The 25,432-nt window shown below is 43.4% G+C and overlaps 1 protein-coding gene across 3 annotated transcripts in view; it reads right to left on the bottom strand.

Annotated features, from left to right (window-relative positions):
• CACNA2D3 (calcium voltage-gated channel auxiliary subunit alpha2delta 3) overlaps positions 1–25,432 on the bottom strand; it is a 514,138-nt gene that overhangs the window by 324,114 nt on the left and 164,592 nt on the right. For all 3 annotated transcript variants that reach the window (XM_081898304.1, XM_081898305.1, XM_081898306.1), the window contains exon 4: positions 10,579–10,638. In XM_081898304.1, coding sequence (XP_081754430.1) covers positions 10,579–10,638 — 60 coding nt within the window. The remainder of the gene's footprint in view (positions 1–10,578; positions 10,639–25,432) is intronic.

The raw sequence follows: 25,432 nt of genomic DNA, 5'->3' as shown, positions 1-25,432 counted from the left end.
AACTGTGTGGATACAGCATAGCATGAACCCGACAACTGACTCCATAAAATGTGTCCTGCTCTGGTTAAAATTATAGAGCTAACCATAAACTAGTAGAACAATAGTAAGCTGTTGCAAAACCAACAGAAACCCTAAATGCATTTGAAAGTTAAAGTACTAATACATTTGACTACATGATAATGGAAAACAGAGCTCACCATTATACATCAAATGATAATCAGTTACAGAAATCTGTTAATGCTTGCCCTTCAAAGAAACCCATCAGGAAACTCTATCGAAATATATGTGCAGATCACGAAAGGAAATAACAAAAGGGTTAGCTGAGATCCCTTTTTTTTTAATAAAGACACTTTGACAGATTTCCTGACCTCATTTTTATGAATTTGAGTATCAAAATAGTCAAAAGCTATGGATATATCTATATGGAGGGTGTTATATTCAATCTGGGCTTGAAATGTATATGCTGCAGCCAATAGCAAAGGTTGTGTCCACGATATTCATTATCAGATTTGTGCGTAAATGCCATGATATCATCACTTAGGAGCGTATAAGTCATTTCACATAATATAGTTTTATGCTACCCTGCTGGAGTTCATCTGCAGATAGGCTATACTGTAATAAAAAGAGAATTCATAATTATGCCTCAAGACTCTGAGATGCACAGAAAGGGATGCAATTCCATACAAAAGCCAAGTGTCACGTTCAGAAACATCCATTTGTGCCACACCATAGCAGGAATTATTGCAGAAATGTAGTCTTCCAGATCCCAAACAAAATAACTGGGAAATTACACCCATTGATTGAAGTAGAATTTAATTGCTAGATGAAGATGCCACTTTAATTCCCAGTCCTATGCTCCACTGCTGTTGTTTAAATAGCAGAAGTTAAAGCTTGGGAACACAATTGGGTTGCCAGTGGAACAGTTTGCATTTTTTTCCGTACAGGGTAAGAAAACCCTGCATATAGGCACATACATCTCACAAAGCATATGGATCTGTTATGAATGAATTCAAATCTACTGTGTTTTTGATAGTGGCTCCCAGTTCCTACTAAAATGTCAATCCCATTGGTGCTGTTTTAGGCTCTGGGCTTAATGGTTTAACAGAGGCACACAAACCACTCATTAGATGGAAATGTGTATTGCTTCAGAATGTGGTAAATTATCCATGCTGTATCTGGGAGCCTTCCTACTCATTCTGCTGAGCAGAGCCCTAGACTTGGCAAGCCCTGACAGCACAGCTGTTCCAAGCTTTTCCCCAGCAAGTTATGACATGAGTTTTCATCTCTTCGTTCTCCAGAGCTTTCCCTTTATAGGCAAAAGGTAGGTCTCAAAGACCAGTAGTTCTCTCATACTAGGGATCTACCAATCTCTCAATTTTTCATTTTTTTTCAATCACAACCAGTTTGTGATTTATTTATTTTTTTAAAAAGGCATCACAAAAAATCAGGCATAATTTAGTGCAAATATTTTCCTAACATGCACATTTTTCCAAAGCATTATTCTCTAATATAAAGCACTGTGTTATTTTCACAAATGTAGACATTTTACGCACATTTTAACATGCACATTTTGTTCACATTATCTGATGGGAGAACTGTCTTCCAGAATCCGGAGAAGTGCAGATTTCAAAGGATGGTTGAGTTTTAGTTTGCATATTGTCTTTGAAACTGTGAATTAGGTAGGTTTGCATTTAAATGTTGACTGAATCAAAATTATCCTCTATGCTGACCTTAAGCAGGCCCTCCTAAGTTGCCAGCTATAACACCAAGTATGCCTTGAATCAGCCCCCTCACCTATTTTAATCCCTCTGGCAGTAAGGTTCCCCTACAAAGTATGTTACAGTGCTCTGAACACCACCATCTGTGATCTGCTCACATTTACTCACTTTCATATAATGCAATGCTCTGAGACAGAAAATTCGATTAAAGCAAATAATTGCACACTGACCTCTATTTTCCTCCTCATATACATTCCTTAAATCTCTCTCAGCCCTATTATATTTTGAAAATGATTGTTAGTCCTGTTCATGCATCTAAATAGGGTAGAGCGACTCCATTGTGGGGGGAGCATGATTACAGTGGCAGCTCCCCTTCCCCAATTTCCACTTATTAATTGACTCCTCTAGGCAAAATTGGCCATCATAATGTTTGCCACCTGTTGACTCTCTACCTTGTTGCTTAGGTGCATGAATAGAGCTTTTGTGTTGTGAACAAATTGTTCTAACATCAAAACATGAAAAGCCCCCAATTACTTTCCGCTCCCAAACCCGCATTTACCGTATTTTTCGCACCATAGGACGCACTTTTCCCCCTCCAAAAATGAAGGGGAAATGTGTGTGCGTCCTATGGTGCGAATGCAGGCTTTCGCTGAAGCCTGGAGAGTGAGAGGGGTCGGTGCGCACCAACCCCTCATGCTCTCCAGGCTTCGCACACCTCTCCGCAAGCAGCAGGAGCCCAGCGCTGGGCTCCCGCTGCTTGCGGAGAGGTGCCTGCATGCCGAAGCCTGGGCGCGCTGAGCTCAGAGCGTCCAGGCTTCGCGGACCTCTCCGCAAGCAGCGGGAGCGTTCCCGCTGCTTGCGGAGAGGTGCCTGCATGCCGAAGCCTGGGCGCGCTGAGCTCAGCGCGTCCAGGCTTCGCGGACCTCTCCGCAAGCAGCGGGAGCGTTCCCGCTGCTTGCGGAGAGGTGCCTGCATGCCGAAGCCTGGGCGCGCTGAGCTCAGCGCGTCCAGGCTTCGCGGAACTCTCCGCAAGCAGCGGGAGCGCTCCCGCTGCTTGCGGAGAGCTGCCTGTTTGAGGGCTGGGGTCGGGGGAAGCTCTAGCTTCCCCCGCCCCAGCCCCGCACCTGGGGGGAAAATAATTTTTTCCCCTTTATTTCCCCCCCAAAAAACTGGGTGCGCCCTATGGTCCGGTGCGCCCTATGGTGCGAAAAATACGGTATTTTGTTCAGTCTCACTGTAAGTTCTAAGCCTGCAATCCTAACTCCTCTCACCTGGGGATTAAGACCCATTGAATTCAGTAGGACTTACTTCTGGTTAGGCTTGCTGTGTAACATTTTAAAACTATCGCCCAAACCTAGCTAAATAATTCTCTGACTACATCTTAGTATATAAACACATTAACCAACATGTGTTCAAATGGCATTGGTTTTAAATTTATTTAACAGGCAGCTAAGACAGTTTGTGGAATGGGTAGGTAGAAATTATGGATATTTTGTTTTGTTAAAATAGTGTTCTGAACATATTTTAGTAAGCCTCAACACACAAGAAATCAAGTGTAGTGCATACCAGTCAAGATGCAATGACAGTTATTGCCTCTTGATCATAGGGAAAACACAGTTAGACATCTCATACAATGATAGGTATCCTGAGGATCATCTAGTCCAACCCCCCGCAATGCAGGAATATGCAGTTGTCCCTTACAGGGATCGAACTTGCAACCTTGCCATTGTTAGTACTATACTTTAACCAACTGAGCTATCTAACATTTGTAGTATTCACAAAATGCTCAGCAAACAGATTTCAGAACCTCTCCGTATACCGTATTTTTCGCTCTATAAGATGCACTTTCCCCCCTCCAAAAATTAAGGGGAAATGTGTGTGCATCTTATGGAGCGAATGCAACGCTGAAGCCAGGAGAGCAAGAGGGATCAGTGCGCACCGATCCCTCTTGCTCTCCTGGCTTCGCTTCGCTGGAGAGGCATTGTGCAGGGAGAGCTGTGCAACGCCCCTTCAGCGAAGCGGGAGGAGAAATGGAAGGGGCTCCATTTCTCCTGCTGCTTCACTGAAGGAGCGCTGCGCAGAGAGGGAGAGATTGTTCTCCCCCTCTAAAACTAGGTGCGACTTGTAGTCCAGTGCATCCTATAGAGCAAAAAATATGGTAATTAGATCTTGCTTTGGCATTACAGGATGGCAGAACTGGAAGCACTAATGCAATTTCTGAATCAGTTAAAAAGGTGTCTTTTAAGAAACATCGTATCTGGAACGCTGTCTGTTTATGCTGTCAAAGCAACCTGCTGGCTAGCTGTCTGCAATTGCTATTAAGGCAAAGGACACAGAATTCACAGGGCTGTGGTCAAATAACTGATGAAGGTTTGGGGGTTTGTGAAAGAAAGCAGGCTGTACTTCAATGATCTTTATGGAGATATATCTTTCCTAAGTTAGCTTCTGGTTCCTAACAATGCAAACCTGAATGCTAGTCTTACAGTAATAGGTAGACAACCTCCTTGCAGGAGCACATCATAGATGCTCTCCACTTTGTTTAATACAGTCAAACCTCGGAACTCGAACAGCTCTGTTGCCAAACGTTTCAGTTCCTGAACGCCAAAACCCAGAAGTGTTTTGGTTTTCAAACATTCCTTGGAACTCAAACATCCAATGCAGATTCCACTCGAGTGCAAGAAGCTCTTGCAACCAATCGGAAGCCGTGCCTAGGAGCAAATTTCCAGTGTTCACTGACAAACATGCAGCAATCTGCTTGCTTTCCTCTTCCCTTTTGTATCATGTCTATTAGATGGGGATCCTGTGGGCAGCAGTTGTCTTGTTTTTTAAATATATGTACGCAACTTAGAAAATGTTAGGCATCTTATAAGTGTTAAATGATAATGATGATTCTAGTTCACAAAGAAAAGCAAGAAAATCATACTTTCACTGTGAGGTAAGGAAAATCATATTTTGGATTGTATGTTGACAGAGCTTTCTCCCCAATTCCCCCCTCCAAAAAAAACTGGGGGAACTACCTCACCACAGAAGTATGTAAGTCGGCATCACTTTACAGTAGGCAATAATTGAAGATTCCTCTTCTCTTTGGCCTTTGACAGGTGAACTATAATTTGTATTATCCCCCTATATGTATGTACTGTATTGCGTGGTATTATGTGGTGGGGTTCTTTTATTTCTATTGCTGTACAATACCTGTATTAACTGGTGGGTAGCAAATGCAATAAAGAAATAACATAACATAACATAACATAACATAACATAACATAACATAACATAACAACATAACAACATAACATAACAACATAACATAACAACATAACATAACATATAACATAACATAACATAACATAACATATAACATAACATAACATAACACATAACATAACATAACATAACACATAGCATAACATAACATAACATATAACATAACACATAACATAACATAACACATAACATAACACATAACATAACATAACATAACATAACATATAACATAACATAACATAACACATAACATAACACAACACAACACAACACAACACATAACATAACACATAACATAACATAACATAACAACATAACATAACAACATAACATAACAACATAACATAACATAACATAACACATAACATAACATAACATATAACATAACATAACACATAACATAACATAACATAACACAACACATAACATAACATAACAACATAACATAACACATAACATAACATAACATATAACATAACATAAAACATAACATAACATCACATCACATCACATCACATCTCTGGAATTTACTTGAGCACTTGAGTTTAAGATAATTCACGTGATAGGTAGGATTATCCGCTGGTAGATTTAATTTTTAAAAGCCACAAATGATCTCTCTTGAGCTACACCCACAGAGGGCCATCCATGCTGTTTGGCAGGCTGCAGATCTTCTCGTTGAAACTGATGCATTCTACCCTTTCACTACTACACATCTACTCAGATGTTAAGGCACTAGCCTAGCTTCCTAGAAAAATACCTGAAATTGACAGAAAAGCAACAATGATCCAGACATTAGAAGCATGAATGTTTGGAAAGTTCAGCTGCTACCGGGATATTACTATTAGTGCCCATGACCCTTAGACCTTGTAGAAATTCTGTCAAGGCCAAATGCAGCCAGGGAAAGCTTTAAATCCAGATATGCTTGAGGTTATGCTCTCCCATTCATCAGGCACATAGTATTTGATTTTAGTGAGATAGACAGTCCTATCCCCTGTTCTGATTTATTTCTTTAAAATAACAGGCAGCTTTATTTATGCCCCTCGCTATAGATTCCTGTGATTAATTCAAATAGGTCCGGTGTCAAGGACCATAATAATGCTGCACTCACATTTTATTGCATAGAAATTATATGAAGCAAGGGACGCGGGTGGAGCTGTGGTGTAAACCACTGAGCCTTGGGCTTGCCGACTGCAAGGTCGCAGTTTGAATCCCCGCGACAGTGTGAGCTCCCATTGCTCAGTCTCAGCTCCTGCCAACCTAGCAGTTCGAAAGCACATCAATGTGCAAGCAGATAAATAGGTACTGCTTTGGCGGGAAGGTAAACGGCGTTTCCATGCGCTGCTCTGGTTTCGTCAGAAGCAGCTTAGTCATGCTGGCCACATGACCCGGAAGCTGTACACCGGCTCCCTCAGCCAATAAAACGAGATGAGTGCCGCAACCCCAGAGTAATTTGTGACTGGACTTAACTGTCAGGGGTCCTTTACCTATATGAAGCAAAAACAATATGGGAAATAAATGTACAAAATGGGACAGAGAGGGATGGCTGGGGACATGGTGAACATGCTGCTTGCAGTTTTCTGAATTTGGTATTTCACAATAGACAAAAAGTAGTAATATTACATGATTTCCTCTTTATCAGTGCATATTTAGTTATATTCATGGGCTATCAATGAAAGTGGTGTAACATCTGCAGAGGGTCCTGAAAGAGGATCATGAGGCCATTTTTATGAGGATGAAAACCGTGCAAGTGAGCACAATAAAACACACACATCACTTCCTGGATCTCAGGCTATAGTGTAAGTCAGAGGCACACTCAGACATGTATCTGAATGAACATCTGGGTGAAGATAGGGCTTACCAGCACTGTATTATTTGGAAGAACCTTCTGTGAATGGAGACACACAACTGAATACAACAACTCTCTCATTTTTTTGTGCTGCTAGAGTTCATTTAGACCTTGCAGTGCAGGCAGCTCGTCAAAGCAGCCATGAAACTGCTTTTCGCTGAGTTGCTTTTTGCCAAGGAAGATGGCAAAAACCTTTCGGTTCCACTTTGATACGTTTACGTTTCTCTCTCTTTTTGTATTTGGCTGCCTTTCTAAATTGCCTTGCTTTTACTGATCCCGACGCTTTTAACTGTGCTTTAAGGATTTCATGTGAAACCACTGAGAGGACCCATGAAACAGTTCCCAGAGTGTTATAATACTAAATCAAGCTCATCCAAATACGACTCATACAGTCTTTCCTGCTTACTAGAAAGCACTAATGATTCTTACAAATTTCCCCATTCCAAAGGAAAATTGCTGAAAGAACAATGTCCTCTTCGCCTCGCTTTCACTCTCAACCTGGTCATTGTTTTATACTGAGCAGATGGTATTACGAGATTTCCTTTTGTTAAATAAAGAACAACCATCTCCCTTCAAGGGTTGCAGAGAGGTCACTGAAACCAAGATTAACAATTGATTAGTTGTAATGGACCATGGCAACAATAAACAACAAAAGGCCTTGTCAGAGATTAGGCTCTGCGGCTCATGCTGCCAACACAAATGGCTTTTAACCTGAAAGTGCTAAGATCATCAACATTTCCCCAAACCTAAGGATTTAAGGAATGAGGATGAACTGTGGTGATAAGGCATCTTTAATAATGGGTTCTATAAATGTGCAGCTGGTTTATTCAGGCAATAGATCTGGCTTCTTGTGGATATAGGGAAAAGGAAATATGATAGGTTTGCAAAATCAGAGATCCTATTCATTTAAAAACATAAGAAGAGTCCTGGATGAGACCACAGGCTGATCTAGTCTAGCATACTGTTCTCACAGTGGACAACTAGATCAGTGTTTCCCAACCTTTTTTGGGCAAAGGCACACTTGTTTCATGAAAAAAATCTCGAGGCACACCACCATTACAGCCCCGTGACATCAGCGCGCAGCGTCACGCCGGGAGGGACGCACGAAAGTGTAAGTTTCAATTTTTTCCCCTCCCCCTTGCCTTCCTTCTGTGCCAACCGCCAAAAAGCCAAGAAAAAAGCCAAGACTTTAGGGCAGCAGGTCGACACGGAAGAAGCTCCTACCTAAGGACAGGTGCGACGGCCGTGTCCTCTTCTGCCACACTTGGCAGCCCTGCCTCACGGTCGTGACTCCCACCCTGATTTCTCCCCGCAGGTCGAGCGGCACAGGCAGCCCAATGTGTCCAGCCCAGACACAAGCCCCGCTTCCCCACTCTAGATCCTGAATGCGACCAAGTGCTCTGGACTCCCGAGCAGGGTGGGAAAGAGGACTCGCATCTGGTAGCCTCCGGGCTCCTCGCCTGCTCGAGGGATGGCATTGCAGGCAAGCTGCCGGCCGTCGCCATCACCGCCCCCTCATGCGAGTGGACCTGCCCGGAGTGGTGGGCCGGGGGAGGCTCGCTCTCTGTGGGGATGTGGCCCGCACGCGCGGCCCCGCTTCCTCCTGCCCAGGGCTGAGCTCCTTACCCGCGATCTCGGTCTCGCGCATGCGGATCCCACTTATTCCGAAGCTCGCGCCACTAGCCGGGGCTCTCACACCGTGCCAGGGCGAGGCGGCGCGGCCCACTGACGTCATCGTGGCTCGCCGCCGCCCTCGACTTCCCTGTTCCCTCCCCGCCGTGGTTACCAAGGACTGCAAGCTGCTCGGGCGAGCGTGGGGCATTAAGTGGGAGAAGGAAAATTAAAATTAAAACTCGCCTGAAGGCCGCCTCTCCGGATATCTTTCGAATTTTTTAATTTTTCCCGCGGCACACCAGGCAACGTCTCGCGGCACACTAGTGTGCCGCGGAACACCGGTTGGGAAACACTGAACTAGATGTCTATGGGAAGCCTGCAAACAGGGCATAAGCACAATAGCCTTTTCCTGTGTGGTTTTAGAAGGGTTTTCAAATATTCCATTGATTAATATTGTTTCTAATTGTACAGAAATACCAAAGTTTCCATAGCTCCTTAAAACCAGCTCTCTGGTTCTTTTTACCTTTGGGGTTCAGTTTTAATACTGCGCAACATGTAATGTAGATTGACAGTACATTAGACCTTAACTGAAAAGCGAAGTAATGGATTTTTTTTTTCAGCTTCAGTTTTCAAGTGCTCAGTACTATATAAGCTAATCAACATGATAAGTGCTGGTCTTGGATATGGATACACATCCCCATTTCATCAAAATATGAATCCAGACAGTTCAAGAGAGCTGAGATGTTTGCTGTGTTTCCAATGGGAATGGGGCCTTTACACTGGAAGGTAATTGAAATGAGCCAATGGACTGTTATTTCTACCTTAATTTTCATGTGAAGTCCTCATGGGCTACTTGCTACGCATTAGTCCAAAATGTATTGTATGTAAGTAGATGAAAGAGCATTTGGATTATTGCCTTGCCCTGTCTTTTAGACCCAGTTTAAGTAGTGACTATCTAAACATGAAGTTCAACGCTTTTTCAAAGAGCAACATCACGTCTCTAATTCCATCTCTGTAGGTTAAATTTCCTAAAAAGCAATTTCTTGCCAGTAGATTTTATTTATAGTTTTCTTGTCTGCCCTTCACCATAAGGTCCCAAGGCAATATAATATACATTATAATAAGAGATAAAAGAATTGCAATTGTAAAAACAAATAAAACCATTTCCACCTGAACAGAAAAGTATAATTCCAGCAAAGAAGTGAGTCCCCCCCAAAACAAGATACCGTAACTGTACACTGCAACTACACCTCATGCTTCTGGTTCCAGAGTTTGAAGTCTTGCCCAAAGTTGGAAATTTTGATTACATTGCTGAAAAATTCAGCCATACAGTGGTGCCTCGCAAGACTAAATTAATTCGTTCCGCAAGTCTTTTCGTCTTGCGAGTTTTTCGTCTTGCGAAGCACAGTTTCCCATAGGAATGCATTGAAAATCAATCAATGCGTTCCTATGGAAACCGCCTTCAGACCAGGTCCGGGGACAGTCTGTCCCCCGACCTCTTCTGAAGGCCGGCGGGGGGCGAAAGTCTTTGCTTCCCCCGTCTGCCTTCAAAAGCCGTCCGGGATAGCGGGAAGCGCTTCCCTGCTATCCCAGACCGCTTTTAAAATGCTGGCGGTGGGGAGCAAAGCCTTTCGGCCCCCGCCGGCCTTCCTGGACCTCTTCTGAAGGCCGGAGGGGGGGGAAAGGCTTTGCTCCCCACCGCCAGCATTTAAAAGAGGTCCCCGGAGATTTCCCTATGGGCTTTCTTCTTGCGAAGCAAGCCCATAGGGAAAATCGTCTAGTGAAGCGACACAAAAACCGAAAAACCCTTTCGTCTTGCGGGTTTTTCGTCTTGCGAGGCATTCGTCTTGCGGGGCACCACTGTATCTTGTCATAATCAATGAAAGTATGAGCCTACAAAATAACTAAGTCATCTTCATTGCATAAAGGCACTAGGCCTTTTATGATACTGTATTTTCAGATGACCATTAGTTGTATCCAAGGGTTCTACACCATGAGCAAAAGAAGGTCCATCTTCCACGCATAGAAAAAAGGTCCATCTGTGAGCAGATCTCTTCTTCCATGAATGGTGACTCTTTCCACAACAGAATGTTTGGATTCAACATACTAACCTCAAAAAGATATATATTTTCCTACCTGTAAATCAGCATCAAATTCATGTTTCAAATGAGCATCTTCTGCAGCTTCAACAAGACGCTAAAAAAAGAAAGAAAACAAAGTATTACTTTCTAGAAATTTCAGGTATATTTTCATGTTGATTAGCTGATAGACAATCTTGCACCCAGTTGTGAATATTTAGTAAACTTGGTGGTGGTAGCACCACTAAACCTATTGAGTTTTGGGGAGCCTTCTGTTCCATCCTGTCCCCAGTTTGGGGGAATACAATTGACTTGCATAGGGGAAGGCATAGATCAACCAAAAATCCAAACACCTTTTTTAGTCCCTCTCCCAAATCACTGGGATTAGAGTAACTTGGGTAAATAATTGACTGAACAAAAACTAGAAATGTATGTCAAAGATAAAGATTCCTCAACACCCTCCCTTCCAAGCTCTGGGTGTTTTTCAAGTCAGCTTGGTTTTGTTTCTCTGAATTGTGTGCGTGTGGAGGGAAATGGCCATATATTTATTCGGTCTGCTAAAGCCACATAGACACTTAGAAGCTTAGGGAATCCCTAATCTACCACAAGGTGCCTTATTAACAACCACAATCCAACTCAGAAATTGAGTTTTCCCCAAATCATCCCGATTCACTTCATGATATGAGGTACAAACAAAGTTGATATACATCCATAGTATTTACTACTTAAAGGAGCCGCAAACAAAGCTCACAGCCGGGTCACCTCATAGAGAAAATAGGCTGAGGATCAGACAGAAGGATTTCAGAGCATTTATTCATTTACGGCAAAAATGTTTCCTATTATACATGAGTTGTTGGAAGCTGCTTGACAGCAGAACCAGGCATCAAAAGTTACTTGCTCTCCTCTTCACAGTGGGTGGGGATCTATACTTCTGTAGATGTAGAGAGATCATGCCTGGGAGGCAACTTCTCCTGATTTCCCGTCTCTCTCTGCAACCCCCTGCACCACCTCCCATATTGTTCTGGAGGGTCCCATCCCCCCGCATCCTCCAGAACAGTATGGGAGGGTGCATGGGAGGTGGCAGGGTGAATCAGCAGAAGTCATCTCCTACAATCGCCGGAGGGAGCATTCCCTGAATAGAACTCTACTTAGGGGATGATCTCACCCACAGAAGTGAAGTCTGGATCGATCCTCAATGATGTAACACCATGCATGGCACGATGCATGTCCATCCACCCATCAGCCAATGACGAGCAGGTAGGCAAATGAATCATGTGCTAAGCTACAGGAACCGGAAAGAAAGAGCCAAAGTCTGATAGAAGTTGAGATCTCTTGTAAAACTGAGTTTTGCCTTGGTTTTTGACAAAATGCTGTGTAAAAAAACAACAACCTTCAAATCAGTAGACCTGACGAACTTGAAATATTATACTGTCCTACAGAGTGTTGTTTACATGTAGTAAACATACTGATCAGTGCTTGTTGCATTATTGGCCAAAATAGAAAAACAGGAATTTGGGAAGAGCAGGGATTCAAACTAGAAACTAAGTCAACAGCTCAGAGATCAATATATTTTTATTGTGTTCATTTTTTTAATAATATTTAAATCCTATAATTATTTTTCCTTCACTAAAGAAAGATAAATCATGAAAAGTATGTATTAATTACAACTGATAAGCACTGGGAGGACAAATATGAAATGGAACTGTCAGAGCTGCCTCTAAGTCCCAGCTCACAGAGGACCAACGCCAGCCGGTGATAATATACAAAAGTCTTTATTGAAGTTAAGTTTCCATTTTACAAGCCGCAGCGTGCAGCTCTACGTCTAGAACCTAGACCGGCGAAGCTCCGTCTGAGTCTCCGCCCCCTGTACACCAGTTTAAGACTCTAGCCTTACTCCACCTCTTCCGTTGTTCTTTCCTCCTCTGGGTCCTTCTGCCCCCCGGGGTCTCCTCCTTTCTGGACTCTTCTGACGCTGACCCCCCTGACTCTTGTCCCTCCTTCCGGCGGGCTTTAGGACCTGGCTCCCTATCCGGGCTACCTGCTGTGCCGCTCGCCTGTACATTTGAACTTGGCGCGCGCGCCCAGCCTCCAACCTTCCTCTCGACCGTTTCCGCGCTCTCCGATGGAGGCGTGGTCAATCCTGACTCATCTCCTCTCGCTGGTGGTGAGCAGCCTGATCCCGATACCTGGGACTCCTCCCCCCCACTGCGCTCTGGTGGGGAAGCTGGTCCTGATTTCCAACTGCTGCTCTCTGAGTCCCCTCTGGCCCCTTCTTCCTGGGGTGTCCCCCTAGGCACCCCCTTGCTCTGGCCATGGGCGCCCCCTTCTGTGAATCTTCCGATTCGCTGGAGAGACTCAGGGAATTCCTCGGACCACTGTCATCGCTTACGCTCCCCTCGGATTCCTCCCCCTCGCTCTCCATTTCCTCCCTCTCCTGTACCTCTGCTCATGAGCCCCTGACAGGAACATATAAAATTCTCCACTGAATAATCCTTTAATAAAAATGTAACATTCATTTGAATGCCTTAAAATATTTCAAAATCAAGTCTCTGGCTTACCCACTTCATGTGCATTTGAAGTACCTGCCCTAGCAGGTTATGTTGGCTGTCCCTAAACCATTGGTATTCCATTAAAAATAGTGAGATCAGGCATGGTATAACTCAGTGATATAGCTCATATCAGTTTGGGTAAAACACAATATTTTGTAAGAAATAATAAAACAGCTTTTTGTATATAGTACTGTTAAATTGCACAAAATTAAGCAGAAATATTCAAAAGGCACACAGCTTAACCTATAATATTTCAAACTGAACGGCTAATTAAATGCCCCCCCAAAAAAACAGCATTTTACACTCATTTCAGAAAACAGCATTCATATGACAATTTTGAGCAGCAGCACGTCCATAAAATCCAGTCACCAGGGTGTAATAGCAGAATAAAGCCAAGATGAAGCCGTTGTTTCTGGTTGTTAAGAACTAGTTATTTTATATTAACATATAAATTTTCAAAGCAACATCAGTTACACACACATTCATAGAAAAAAATGCTTTCTCAGGAAGGGTGCATAAGATCATACATTGTACACTATGCACTATCATTGTTCTTTTAGTTAATTAACTTATTATATTATTATCAGTCTAGGAGAGTTATACTGTATAGTAATAGCATTATGCATATCAGAAACAACGGCCGCTTCTACCCAAAACTACATTTATAATATAACTATTTCCCCCTCCACACACAATAGCTTGGGGAGTCAACGAACAAACTATTTTTAAATCACTGTAGCGATTTGCTGCACTGACGTCACTGCGGAAAGATTACAACAGTACTCTGGAGACTATTCAATAGTAGATTATCAAAATAAAATAAAATAAAAACATTACCAAGATCCACTTCCTGCATTACCTCATTGGTGGGTTCATTTCAAAAGTGGGGAATAGACTTCAGTCCTAGCAAACTTTGCATGTTTGCAGGTGCCTTTCTAAAAGGTTGCTTTTTGTAGAGAAGGGCTTAGATTTATTAGTGTGGAGGGCTTTAGGTAATATTCTGGCATAGATGGGTAAATATGCTGAAAGTTCATCTTAATCCCATCAGAGTTCTTCACTGTTTTCCCATCATTTATATGTAAAGGCTGGAAAGGTAACAGAACAAAAGATTCCATTGACATCATTGCAATTTATCAAATATAAAGAGAAGGGCAGAGCAATTTCCTCCATTCCATTTTCTAAGTCTTCTGTGGATTAGCTGTGTCCAGAGTTCCACTCCACTAGTCTTCCAATTTCTCAGATCATTTCTGTAAGGTCCATGCACATTTTACCTTTGCTACATCAGTTTGTTTCATATGTTTACATGGCTCTATTACCCTCCCCACACAAAAAATAAGGTAATCTACATTTAGGAGTGATCATGTGGCAACATAATTGTAGATTGGATGGCTAAGGCTACAGTTAGCAGGCCACAGTCAGTCAAGTCCCGCTGCTGGGCTAAGGGAGAATAGGGTGGTGGCCTTCCAAATTCTATGCTATACTCCTTGGTTTGAACACCTGTCCACCCTTTTCCAAAGAGGGGAAAGGTAACTTTTTTTTAATTCCTAAGAGCAAAGGTATGCATCAACCTTTCGCCCATAAGGCTATTTTTAAGACAAAAACCAGGCAATGCAATTTCAGTCATGAAAGAGGAAGAGGCGCCAATAAGGAAACTGGGTCTTCAACTATGTCAACAAATGTCAGCTTTAAAAGGAAAACTGGACAAATTCATGGAGGATTAGGCTACTGAGGGTACCAAGTCACAATGGCTGTATGCTCTCTTCAGTATCAAAGGTGACATGCCTCTGAATACCAGTCTCTGGAAGTGGAGAACAACAGTGCCAAACTCCCCATTTTAGCCAAGTCATGGCCATCCTCTGACCTTCCAAAAACAGTAGCTAAAAAGGCCATCATGAAAGATAAAGCCAGGCCTCCTCAGCTCCCTGAACATGAACAGTACATTCATATATTGTTATACATACAGTGGTAAAAAGGTAAAGGTACCCCTGCCCGTACGGGCCAGTCTTGACAGACTCTGGGGTTGTGCGCCCATCTCACTTAAGAGGCCAGGGGCCAGCGCTGTCCAGAGACACTTCCGGGTCACGTGGCCAGCTTGACATCGCTGCTCTGGCGAGCCAGAGCCGCACACGGAAACGCCGTTTACCTTCCCGCCAGTAAGCGGTCCCTATTTATCTACTTCCCCTTCATGGATCACTGCCTTGCCGTGGCGAAGGGGCTTGAAGAACTCAGAGAAGCTATGAACTATGCCGAGCAGGGCACCCAAGATGAACAGGTCATAGTGGAGAGTTTTGACCAAACGTGATCCACCTGGAGGAGGAACCGGCAAGCCACTCCAGTATCCCTGCCAAGAAAACTCCATGGACAAAGACAACAGGCATATAAAAGATATGACGCTGGAAGATGAGCCCCTCAGGTCGGAAGGCGTCCAACATGCTACTGGGGAAGAGCGGAGGGCAAGTACAAGTAGATCCAGAGCTGATGAAGCGGCTGGGCCAAAGCCGAAAGGACGTTCAGTTGCGGATATGCCTGGAAGCGAAAGGAAAGTCCAATGCTGTAAAGAAAAATATTGCATAGGAACCTGGAATGTAAGAACCATGAACCTGGGTAAGTTGGAGGTGGTCAAAAATGAGATGGCAAGAATAAATATTGACATCCTGGGCATCAGTGAACTAAAATGGACGGGAATGGGTGAATTCAGTTCGGATGACCATCATATCTACTACTGTGGGCAAGAAACCCGTAAAAGAAATGGAGTGGCTCTCATAGTCAACAAAAGAGTGGCGAAAGCTGTACTGGGATGCAATCTCAAAAATGATAGAATGATCTCGATACGAATCCAAGGCAGACCTTTTAACATCACAGTAATCCAAGTTTATGCACCAACTACTTGTGTTGAAGAAACTGAAATTGACCAATTCTATGAAGACTTACAAGACCTTATAGAAGTGACACCAAAGAAGGATGTTCTTCTCATTATAGGGGATTGGAATGCTAAAGTAGGGAGTCAAGAGATAAAAGGAACAACTGGCAAGTTTGGCCTTGGAGATCAAAACGAAGCAGGGCAAAGGCTAATAGAGTTCTGTCAAGAGAACAAGCTGGTCATCACAAACACACTTTTCCAACAACACAAGAGACGACTCTACACATGGACATCACCAGATGGGCAGCATCGAAATCAGATTGATTATATTCTCTGCAGCCAAAGATGGAGAAGCTCTATACAGTCAGCAAAAACAAGACCTGGAGCTGACTGTGGCTCAGATCATCAGCTTCTTATAGCAAAATTCAAGCTTAAACTGAAGAAAGTAGGAAAAACCACTGGGCCGGTAAGATACAATCTAAGTCAAATCCCTTATGAATACACAGTGGAAGTGAGGAACAGGTTTAAGGATTTAGATTTGGTGGACAGAATGCCTGAAGAACTATGGATGGAGGCTCGTAACATTATACAGGAGGCAGCAACGAAAACCATCCCAATGAAAAGGAAATGCAAGAAAGCAAAGTGGCTGTCCAATGAGGCCTTACAAATAGCGGGGGAGAGAAGGCAAGCAAAATGCGAGGGAGATGGTGAAAGATACAGGAAATTGAATGCAGATTTCCAAAGAATAGCAAGGAGAGACAAGAAGACCTTCTTAAACGAGCAGTGCAAAGAAATAGAGGAAAGCAATAGAATGGGAAGAACCAGAGATCTGTTCAAGAAAATTGGAGATATGAAAGGACTATTTCGTACAAAGACTTCCATAATAAAGGACAAAAGTGGAAAGGACCTAACAGAAGCAGAAGACATCAAGAAGAGGTGGCAAGAATACACAGAGGAATTATACCAGAAAGAAATGGATGTCTCGTATACCCCAGGTAGTGTGGTTGCTGACCTTGAGCCAGACATCCTGCAGAGTGAAGTCAAATGGGCCTTAGAAAGCACTGCAAATAACAAGGCCAGTGGAAGTGATGGTATTCCAGCTGAACTATTTAAAATTTTAAAAGATGATGCTGTTAAGGTGCTACACTCAATATGCCAGCAAGTTTGGAAAACTCAGCAGTGGCCAGAAGATTGGAGAAGATCAGTCTACATCCCAATCCCAAAGAAGGGCAGTGCCAAAGAATGCTCCAACTACCGCACAATTGCACTCATTTCACACGCTAGCAAGGTTATGCTTAAAATTCTACAAGGAAGGCTCAAGCAGTATGTGGACCGAGAACTCCCAGAAGTGCAAGCTGGATTTAGAAGAGGCAGAGGAACCAGAGACCAAATTGCAAACATGCGCTGGATTATGGAGAAAGCTAGAGAGTTCCAGAAAGACATCTACTTCTGATTCATTGACTATGCAAAAGCCTTTGACTGTGTCGACCACGGCAAACTATGGCAAGTTCTTAAAGAAATGGGAGTGCCTGATCACCTCATCTGTCTCCTGAGAAATCTTTATGTGGGACAAGAAGCTACAGTTAGAACTGGATATGGAACAACTGATTGGTTCAAAATTGGGAAAGGAGTACGACAAGGCTGTATTTTGTCTCCCTGCTTATTTAACTTATATGCAGAATTCATCATGCGAAAGGCTGGGCTGGATGAATCCCTAGCCGGAATTAAGATTGCCGGAAGAAATATCAACAACCTCAGATATGCAGATGACACAACCTTGATGGCAGAAAGTGAGGAGGAATTAAAGAACCTTTTAATGAGGGTGAAAGAGGAGAGCGCAAAATATGGTCTGAAGCTCAACATCAAAAAAACGAAGATCATGGCCACTGGTCCCATCACCTCCTGGCAAATAGAAGGGGAAGAAATGGAGGTAGTGAGAGATTTTACTTTCTTGGGCTCAATGATCACTGCAGATGGTGACAGCAGCCACGAAATTAAAAGACGCCTGCTTCTTGGGAGAAGGGCAATGACAGGCCTAGACAGCATCTTGAGAAGTAGAGACATCACCTTGCCAACAAAGGTTCGTATAGTTAAAGCTATGGTTTTCCCAGTAGTGATGTATGGAAGTGAGAGCTGGACCATAAAGAAGGCTGATCGCCGAAGAATTGATGCTTTTGAATTATGGTGCTGGAGGAGACTCTTGAGAGTCCCATGGACTGCAAGAAGATCAAACCTCTCCATACTGAAGGAAATCAACCCTGAGTGCTCACTGGAAGGACAGATTGTGAAGCTGAGGCTCCAGTACTTTGGCCACCTCATGAGAAGAGAAGACTCCCTGGAGAAGACCCTGATGTTGGGAAAGATGGAGGGCACAAGGAGAAGGGGACAGCAGAGGACGAGATGGTTGGATAGTGTTTTCGAGGTTACCAGCATGAGTTTGACCAAACTGCGGGAGGCAGTGGAGGACAGAGGTGCCTGGCGTTCTCTGGTCCATGGGGTCACGAAGAGTCGGACACGACTAAACGACTAAACAACAACAACAACAACAACAACAACATTTATCTACTTGCACCCGGAGGTGCTTTCGAACTGCTAGGTTGGCAGGCGCTGGGACCGAGCAGCGGGAGCGCACCCCGCCGCAGGGATTCGAACCGCCGACCTTTCGATCGGCAAGCCCTAGGCACTGAGGCTTTAACCCACAGCGCCACCTGCGTCCCACATACCTCAGGTTAAATACTCAATTCGTTCCGGAGGTCTGTTCTTAACTTAAAACTGTTCTTAACCTGAAGCATCACTTTAGCTAATGGGACCTCCTGCTGCCGCCGTGCCACTGCTGCATGATTTCCGTTCTCATCCTGAAGCAAAGTTACTATTTCTGGGTTAGCAGAGTCTGTAACCTGAAGCATATGTAACCTGAAGCGTATGTAACCCGAGGTACAGGTAAAGTAAAGGTAAAGGTACCCCTGCCCGTACGGGCCAGTCTTGACAGACTCTGGGGTTGTGCGCCCATCTCACTTAAGAGGCCAGGGGCCAGCGCTGTCCGGAGACACTTCCGGGTCACGTGGCCAGCGTGACATCGCTGCTCTGGCGAGCCAGAGCCACACACGGAAACGCCGTTTACCTTCCCGCTGGTAAGCGGTCCCTATTTATCTACTTGCACCCGGAGGTGCTTTCGAACTGCTAGGTTGGCAGGCGCTGGGACCGAGCAGCGGGAGCGCACCCCGCCGCAGGGATTCGAACCGCCGACCTTTCAATCGGCAAGTCCTAGGCGCTGAGGCTTTAACCCACAGCGCCACCTGCGTCCCGTTCGAGGTACAGGTACCACTGTATAAAATTTAGCAACTGAATTCGGGAATGCATTATTAACAAAATGAGGCATTTATCCTTTCTTGCTTTGTTTTGTTTTGACAGATGTTTTATGTGGATTTGGAACCTTTTAAAATTTTGTCTGTGCTACATATGTAGTGCTTCTTACATTATCAGAGGGGTGTGTGTCATGAACACATCATGCAAACCTTTGTTTAAATGCAGTCGATTTAAAAAAGAAAAAAGTGGCTTTGGTGTAATATTTTTTTTTAAAGTAAATTAAGAGCAAAACACATGTGCACCTACTTGGTCTAATAACTCCTCACACCAAATTGTCAAATTTCTTTTTAAAAAAAAAAATCTGTGGAGTTCAAAGAGCATGGCTGGCTTTCATGAAAAGGAAAGTAGGGAGAAAAAGAATGGGATTCATGCATGGAATATGTTCACTTGCCATTTGGTGAGGGGGGTGGGCACTCTTAGCTGCTGGCTGGGGAAGCAGGACTTGACAGAGTGGGACAACTAGAGCCACATCCATAGCCCTGTCACTTGCACCAGCCAGGTTGGAAGTGGTGGAGAAGGGAAAATATGCCCCTTCGCTATTGCCAGTTCTAAGGCTAGTGCAGCATATAGGTCTGAACAGACCCACAGTGATCATGTGACAACAGCAGGGCCACCTCAAGATCCAGTGGCCAAGATCTTGGGCCTGGTCAGCACAGCCTTGAAATGCCTTGTTTCAGAGTTTTCTACTGGCTACTGGCAGCAGTGGTAGCTTCTAGTGTGGTGTTGTGGTTAAGAGCGGTAGTCTCCTAATCTGGTGAACCGGGTTCGCTTCCCCGCTCCTCCACATGCAGCTGCTGGGTGACCTTGGGCCAGTCATACCTCTCTGAAGTCTCTCAGCCCCACTCACCTCACAGAGTGTTTGTTGTGGGGGAGGAAGGGAAAGGAGAATGTTAGCCGCTTTGAGACTCCTGAAGGGGAGTGATAAAGCGGGATATCAAATCCAAACTCTTCTTCTTCTTCTGTTTTTGCAGACACACTGATGTACTCTGTGCTGGTGAGGCTTTCCAGCTGACAGTGGAATGCCTCCACCAGTGGAGGCAGGTGGAGCTTGGCAGGGCTGACCAGAGGTACACCTCCGTTCCATCAAGTCCGCTCCAGCATGGTGGATAAGGGGTCAGATTACTCTTCTCAGCTACAACCCTATGCACTGTTACCTGGAAGTACATCCAACAGGGACATAAGATCAGAGTCAGGCCCCAGTTTGTCCATCATCCTGTTTTCACGGTGGACAACCAGATGCCTAGAGAAACCTCACAAACAAGACCTACAACAGCACTCAAGTAAACATGCATAATACTGGGCTGCATATGCAGATCCTGATAACTGTAACTTCTTTGGGAATCACGTTGTAAAGCCACATGTCATTCAACTAGAAACTAAAAGTAGGGCATGGAAATTAATCTAATTAAAATAAATGTCCTTGCAATAAAGCATTACTTAGATGCTAAGAGTGAGAAATCCACTTAATTAAACAGATTACACAATATTGTCTCAGTTAGAGTGGGAGGCTCTGACTTTCAGCATATTGAACAACATACTGAACAACTCAAACATCTTTCTGCGTTGCTATCGTGATGATAAGGATTATGCCCACTTTTATCACTAAGGCCTCGACTTCAGCCTCCCAACATGCTTAAATAAGGAAGTGATTACAATACACAGACTTGTTCATTGTCTCCTGCTTAATTTTCTTTTTTGAGTAGGTTTTGTGTAATATTATTAACAACGCACCAGAAATAAATACAGCAAGTAACATCGTAGATATAATTTGAAAGACACTAGGGGGCAATAATTGCTGTTCAAACATCCTAACTATTCAAAAGCTCATACTCCAATATCATGAGCACATTGTACTTGAACTGAGATTATGGCACAGAGCTTGACCAGTTTGTCTTCTACTTACAGAACATACCTGAACTTTTGATAGGATGGAAAGTAGCGTATCCCTGGCAATGACACAGCAACACCCACACACTGTGATGTTGTGTGGTGGTTTTTGATGCTGCAAGCCTGGCTGTGCCTGTATATTTGTAAAAAGAGGGCATCTTCATGCATCTGATGAAGCAGACTTCTATTCCCAAAGGTTTACACTGTAATAAATATGTTGACCTTTAAGGTGTCCAAAGACTCTTTGTCAATTTTGATATATGCATACTGTACTTGAATTATGGAAGGAAAGGTAGGAGGCCCTTTAAGAAATCCACAGACCCCAATCTCATCCCCTGCTTGGCTCCCTGCTTGTGAAATCCTTTCTCCATGGAGACTCACCTGGTGGCTTCGCTAGATATCTTCAGGTGCCAAGCAAAAACATTCTTCTCCCAGACCTTTGCCTAATTAAACAATCTCTGGGTATTATTATTATTATTATTATTATTAAACTGGGGGTATTGCTTTTGTCTGTTACTATGTTACATATTTTGTAGCAGTAGTAGTAGTAATGATGATGATGTTGCATAAGTCTGATGTGGGTTGTTATAATTTAAAAATGCAGCTAAATTCAGTGGAGGCAAAAGGAGAAGAAATGGACAGAATGAGGCATTTACTTATTTTTAAAAATTTCCTTATGTAGATCAAGAGACATTTCCCCCACAAAGCTCTCAGCCACATATTACGACTGAGCTACCCATGTTTTGTTTTGTTTTGTTTTGTTTTGTTTTGTTTTGTTTTGTTAGTTTCAAAAGTACAGACTTCTTTCCTTGTAATATTATTGGTTTCTGAGAGCCCTCCTGTGGCTAAAACCGAACATCTGCATATTTCCAGGGACTTGCAAGAAGGAAGTACATCTCACTGGATAAAGTGCTTAGTGGTTTTTATTGCAAAATGATGACTTAAAACCCAAAGGGGGTTGAACTTTATGAAGAAGTGTCTGTAACATATTCTGCATGTCTACTGAACTCCTAAATTTTCGATTTTAATTGCTTTTATAATCCTAAATATATTCATCGTATAATGCCAAATACTTAATATATTTCTGACCAAAAATCACAACCCAGAATAAAACAATCTGAACTGATGCCCTGCTATGAGAGAAGGAATATTTTCATCATTCTTATCTATCAACCCACCCATATGTGATATGGTATACACTTGAAGTTCCTACACCTACAAACTTCCCCCATTTATTTCAGTGGAGGGAACAGTTCTGGGCAGGCGCAGGTCTAAGCAGGAACAGAATTCCACTGCAAACACAAAACCACCTATTCTCTTTAGCAGATCTGCTCCCTTCACTGAATTGGCTCTTATCATTAGAAGTGGATCATGCCATTTTATGCTCTAGTCACTAGATGGCACTGGGCTTAGTTGTAGCTTGCGGGGGGAAGAGTCTTCCCACTTGTTAAAAAGAGACAGTACAGTTAGCTTGCTGAATCATGTGTCCTCAAAGCATTCTATGACAAGGGGAATGCTTGTCTATTACTTTGTGTGATGAGCATGCATTATCCTAATCTTATTGTTGCTTCCTAAAGGAACAGGGGGAAGACCTTATCCTTGTCTCCAGATGGATGAACCTCACTATTGGTGCAGCTGCTGAAGGGAGCATCTCTTTGATGCGCTAGTTAAAAATACTTACACCCCACCATTTGCCAAATAGCATCAAGGCATCTTGCATAAAGTCAAACAAGATGCAATATTAAAATAAGACACAGTGCAATCCTATACATGAAAGACTCCTACCTATCATGGATTGCAGCCATGGTATTTAAAACATAAACATGAATACAATGTCAATTCCTCATAAATTCATCTTCCATTGTAACAGAGCAATAGACCCCAGAAGCAGCTGATCAACCCAATGAAGGTCTATGATTGGACTGGGAGATGACTAGTTACTTTTCTCACCTATATCCCCAGGGAGGGCAGTTTTGAATGTTACACAAAAGCAGTGGTGAGGGGAGACCCCAATACTCATGCTTCTTTTATTTATTTCCTCCCTGTGAAAAACTCACACTCTGAAAAGGAACTCTAATATCTTCTCCACGTTATGTTGTTTTCAGGTTAAGCAAGTGAATGTCTGAAAGCGCTAAATTTCTTGTGTCTGGTAGGCTTTCTACGTTGGCACAGATTATTGTATGCAACCATGCGGGGCTCAAGCCATTATTCATTGCTCTGTATTGCCTGTGGCTTCTCCACTGAAACCAATGAGCTTTTTCTACACTAGGATGACCAGAAGTATTTGCATCATGCTTTTAAATTGCAAAATTTGCATTCACTCAACCACTGGCTATTAGAATGTGCAAGTCTTTTAGCCAGTTTAAAATCCGTCTGAAGACTTATTTATTTGACTTAGCGTTTAATTGGACTCTTTGCTGCTACTTTAGCAGCCACATGCCCTTTGCAGATTAGGGATTTGCCAATACCACAACAGTGAAGTAAAAGTAACACAGGAAATGAAAAGTAACTCATGAAATAGTTACTGTACTTTAGCTCTGCAAGATTGTGATTATTCTTCTGTTGACACTGGGAGTACAAACGCAAGAGGAAAGGGTACTTTGACTATCATATTTCATTACATTTCTATCCCACCTATGGAGCTCAGAGTGGCATACAAAGGATTCTCACACAATCTCCTATCCATTTATGCTCTAGCACTGATGTCCTGCACTGAGCAAGGGGGTTTGACTAGAGGGTCTGCAACAGGTGTCGGGAACTTTTGACCTTCCAAATGTTGCTGTATTTCCACCCCTATTATCCCTTGCCATTGGGCATGCTTGCTGGGGCTGATGAGAGTTGCAGTTCAGCAACATCTGGATGGTGATGGGTTCCCTGCACCTGATGTACATGGTCAGTCCAGCTCTATGATTCTATGGGCACTGACCCACTCAGACCTGTTTAGCTCAGCATAGTTGCTAAGCTGTTCTCCCAGGCCAGGCCTAGATGACAGCAACTCACCTCATTTGAAACATAATGGGTTATACTGAAGTAAGTTCTACTCCAAGTAAGGTAAAGGTAAAGGGACCCCTGACCATTAGGTCCAGTTGTGACCGACTCTGGGGTTGTGCCGCTCATCTTGCTTTACTGGCCGAGGGAGCCGGCGTACAGCTTCCGGGTCATGTGGCCAGCATGACTAAGCCGCTTCTGGCAAAATAGAGCAGCACACGGAAGCGCCATTTACCTTCCCGCCAGAGTGGTACCTATTTATCTACTTGCACTTTGACATGCTTTCGAACTGCCAGGTTGACAGGAGCAGGGACCGAACAATGGGAGCTCACCCCGTCGCGGGGATTTGAACCACCAACCTTCTGATTGGTAAGTCCTAGGCTCTGTTTTAACCCACAGCGCCACCCGCGTCCCTTCTACTCCAAGTAGATCCACTGAAATTAATATACTTAAGTTAGCTGTGCCCATCAGTTTCAATGAGTCCACTGAGGAAGATTAGCAATTGATATAACCCAATGTTATATCTATTCATTTCGTTACTGGAAGATTTTCACTGTCACCACCCAGAAAGTCCATAGAAATATACAAACTTAATTAGCAACATAATTCTAACAGTAGGAGCAACACAAACCAAATTCCCTTCCATTTGGAAATCAAAAGCCTATTGAAAAATTAAAGTCTAAATAGCTCATCTAAATCATGGCTAGGCAAACTAAGACCCGGGAGCCGGATACGGCCCAATCACCTTCTAAATCCGGCCTGCAGACGGTTTGGGAATCAGCATGTTTTTACATGAGTAGAATGTGTCCTTTTATTTAAAATGCATCTCTGGGTTATTTGTGGGGCCTGCCTGGTGTTTTTACATGAGTAGAATGTGTGCTTTTATTTAAAATGCATCTCTGGGTTATTTGTGGGACATAGGAATTCATTCATCCCCCCCCAAAAAAAAATATAGTCCAGCCCCCTCCCAAGGTCTGAGGGATAGTGGAACGGCCCCCTGCTGAAAAAGTTTGCTGAACCCTGATCTAAATAGACCAAGCTCTTCAGTGCTACTGAATCTCACGAATGCAGCGCAGCAACCAACAGATAACACTCCATCCATTGTGGGAGTGGCATCTTAAATTCATCACTAAACCTCAGTCATAGAACTTGTACATTTTGGAGTAGTTTCCTCCTCAGGTACGCTATACAGAGCTTTTAAGTTAAACCTGACTTGTATTAGCCATTTGGAGAGCCTTTTAGGAAATAAATGCAGGAAATAA

This window comes from Podarcis melisellensis, assembly GCF_964234715.1.
Source record: "Podarcis melisellensis genome assembly, chromosome: 2".
Taxonomy (NCBI): Eukaryota; Metazoa; Chordata; class Lepidosauria; order Squamata; family Lacertidae; genus Podarcis; species Podarcis melisellensis.
The sequence above is the reverse complement of the archived record's forward strand: the minus strand, read 5'-3'. Positions and strand labels throughout refer to the sequence as shown.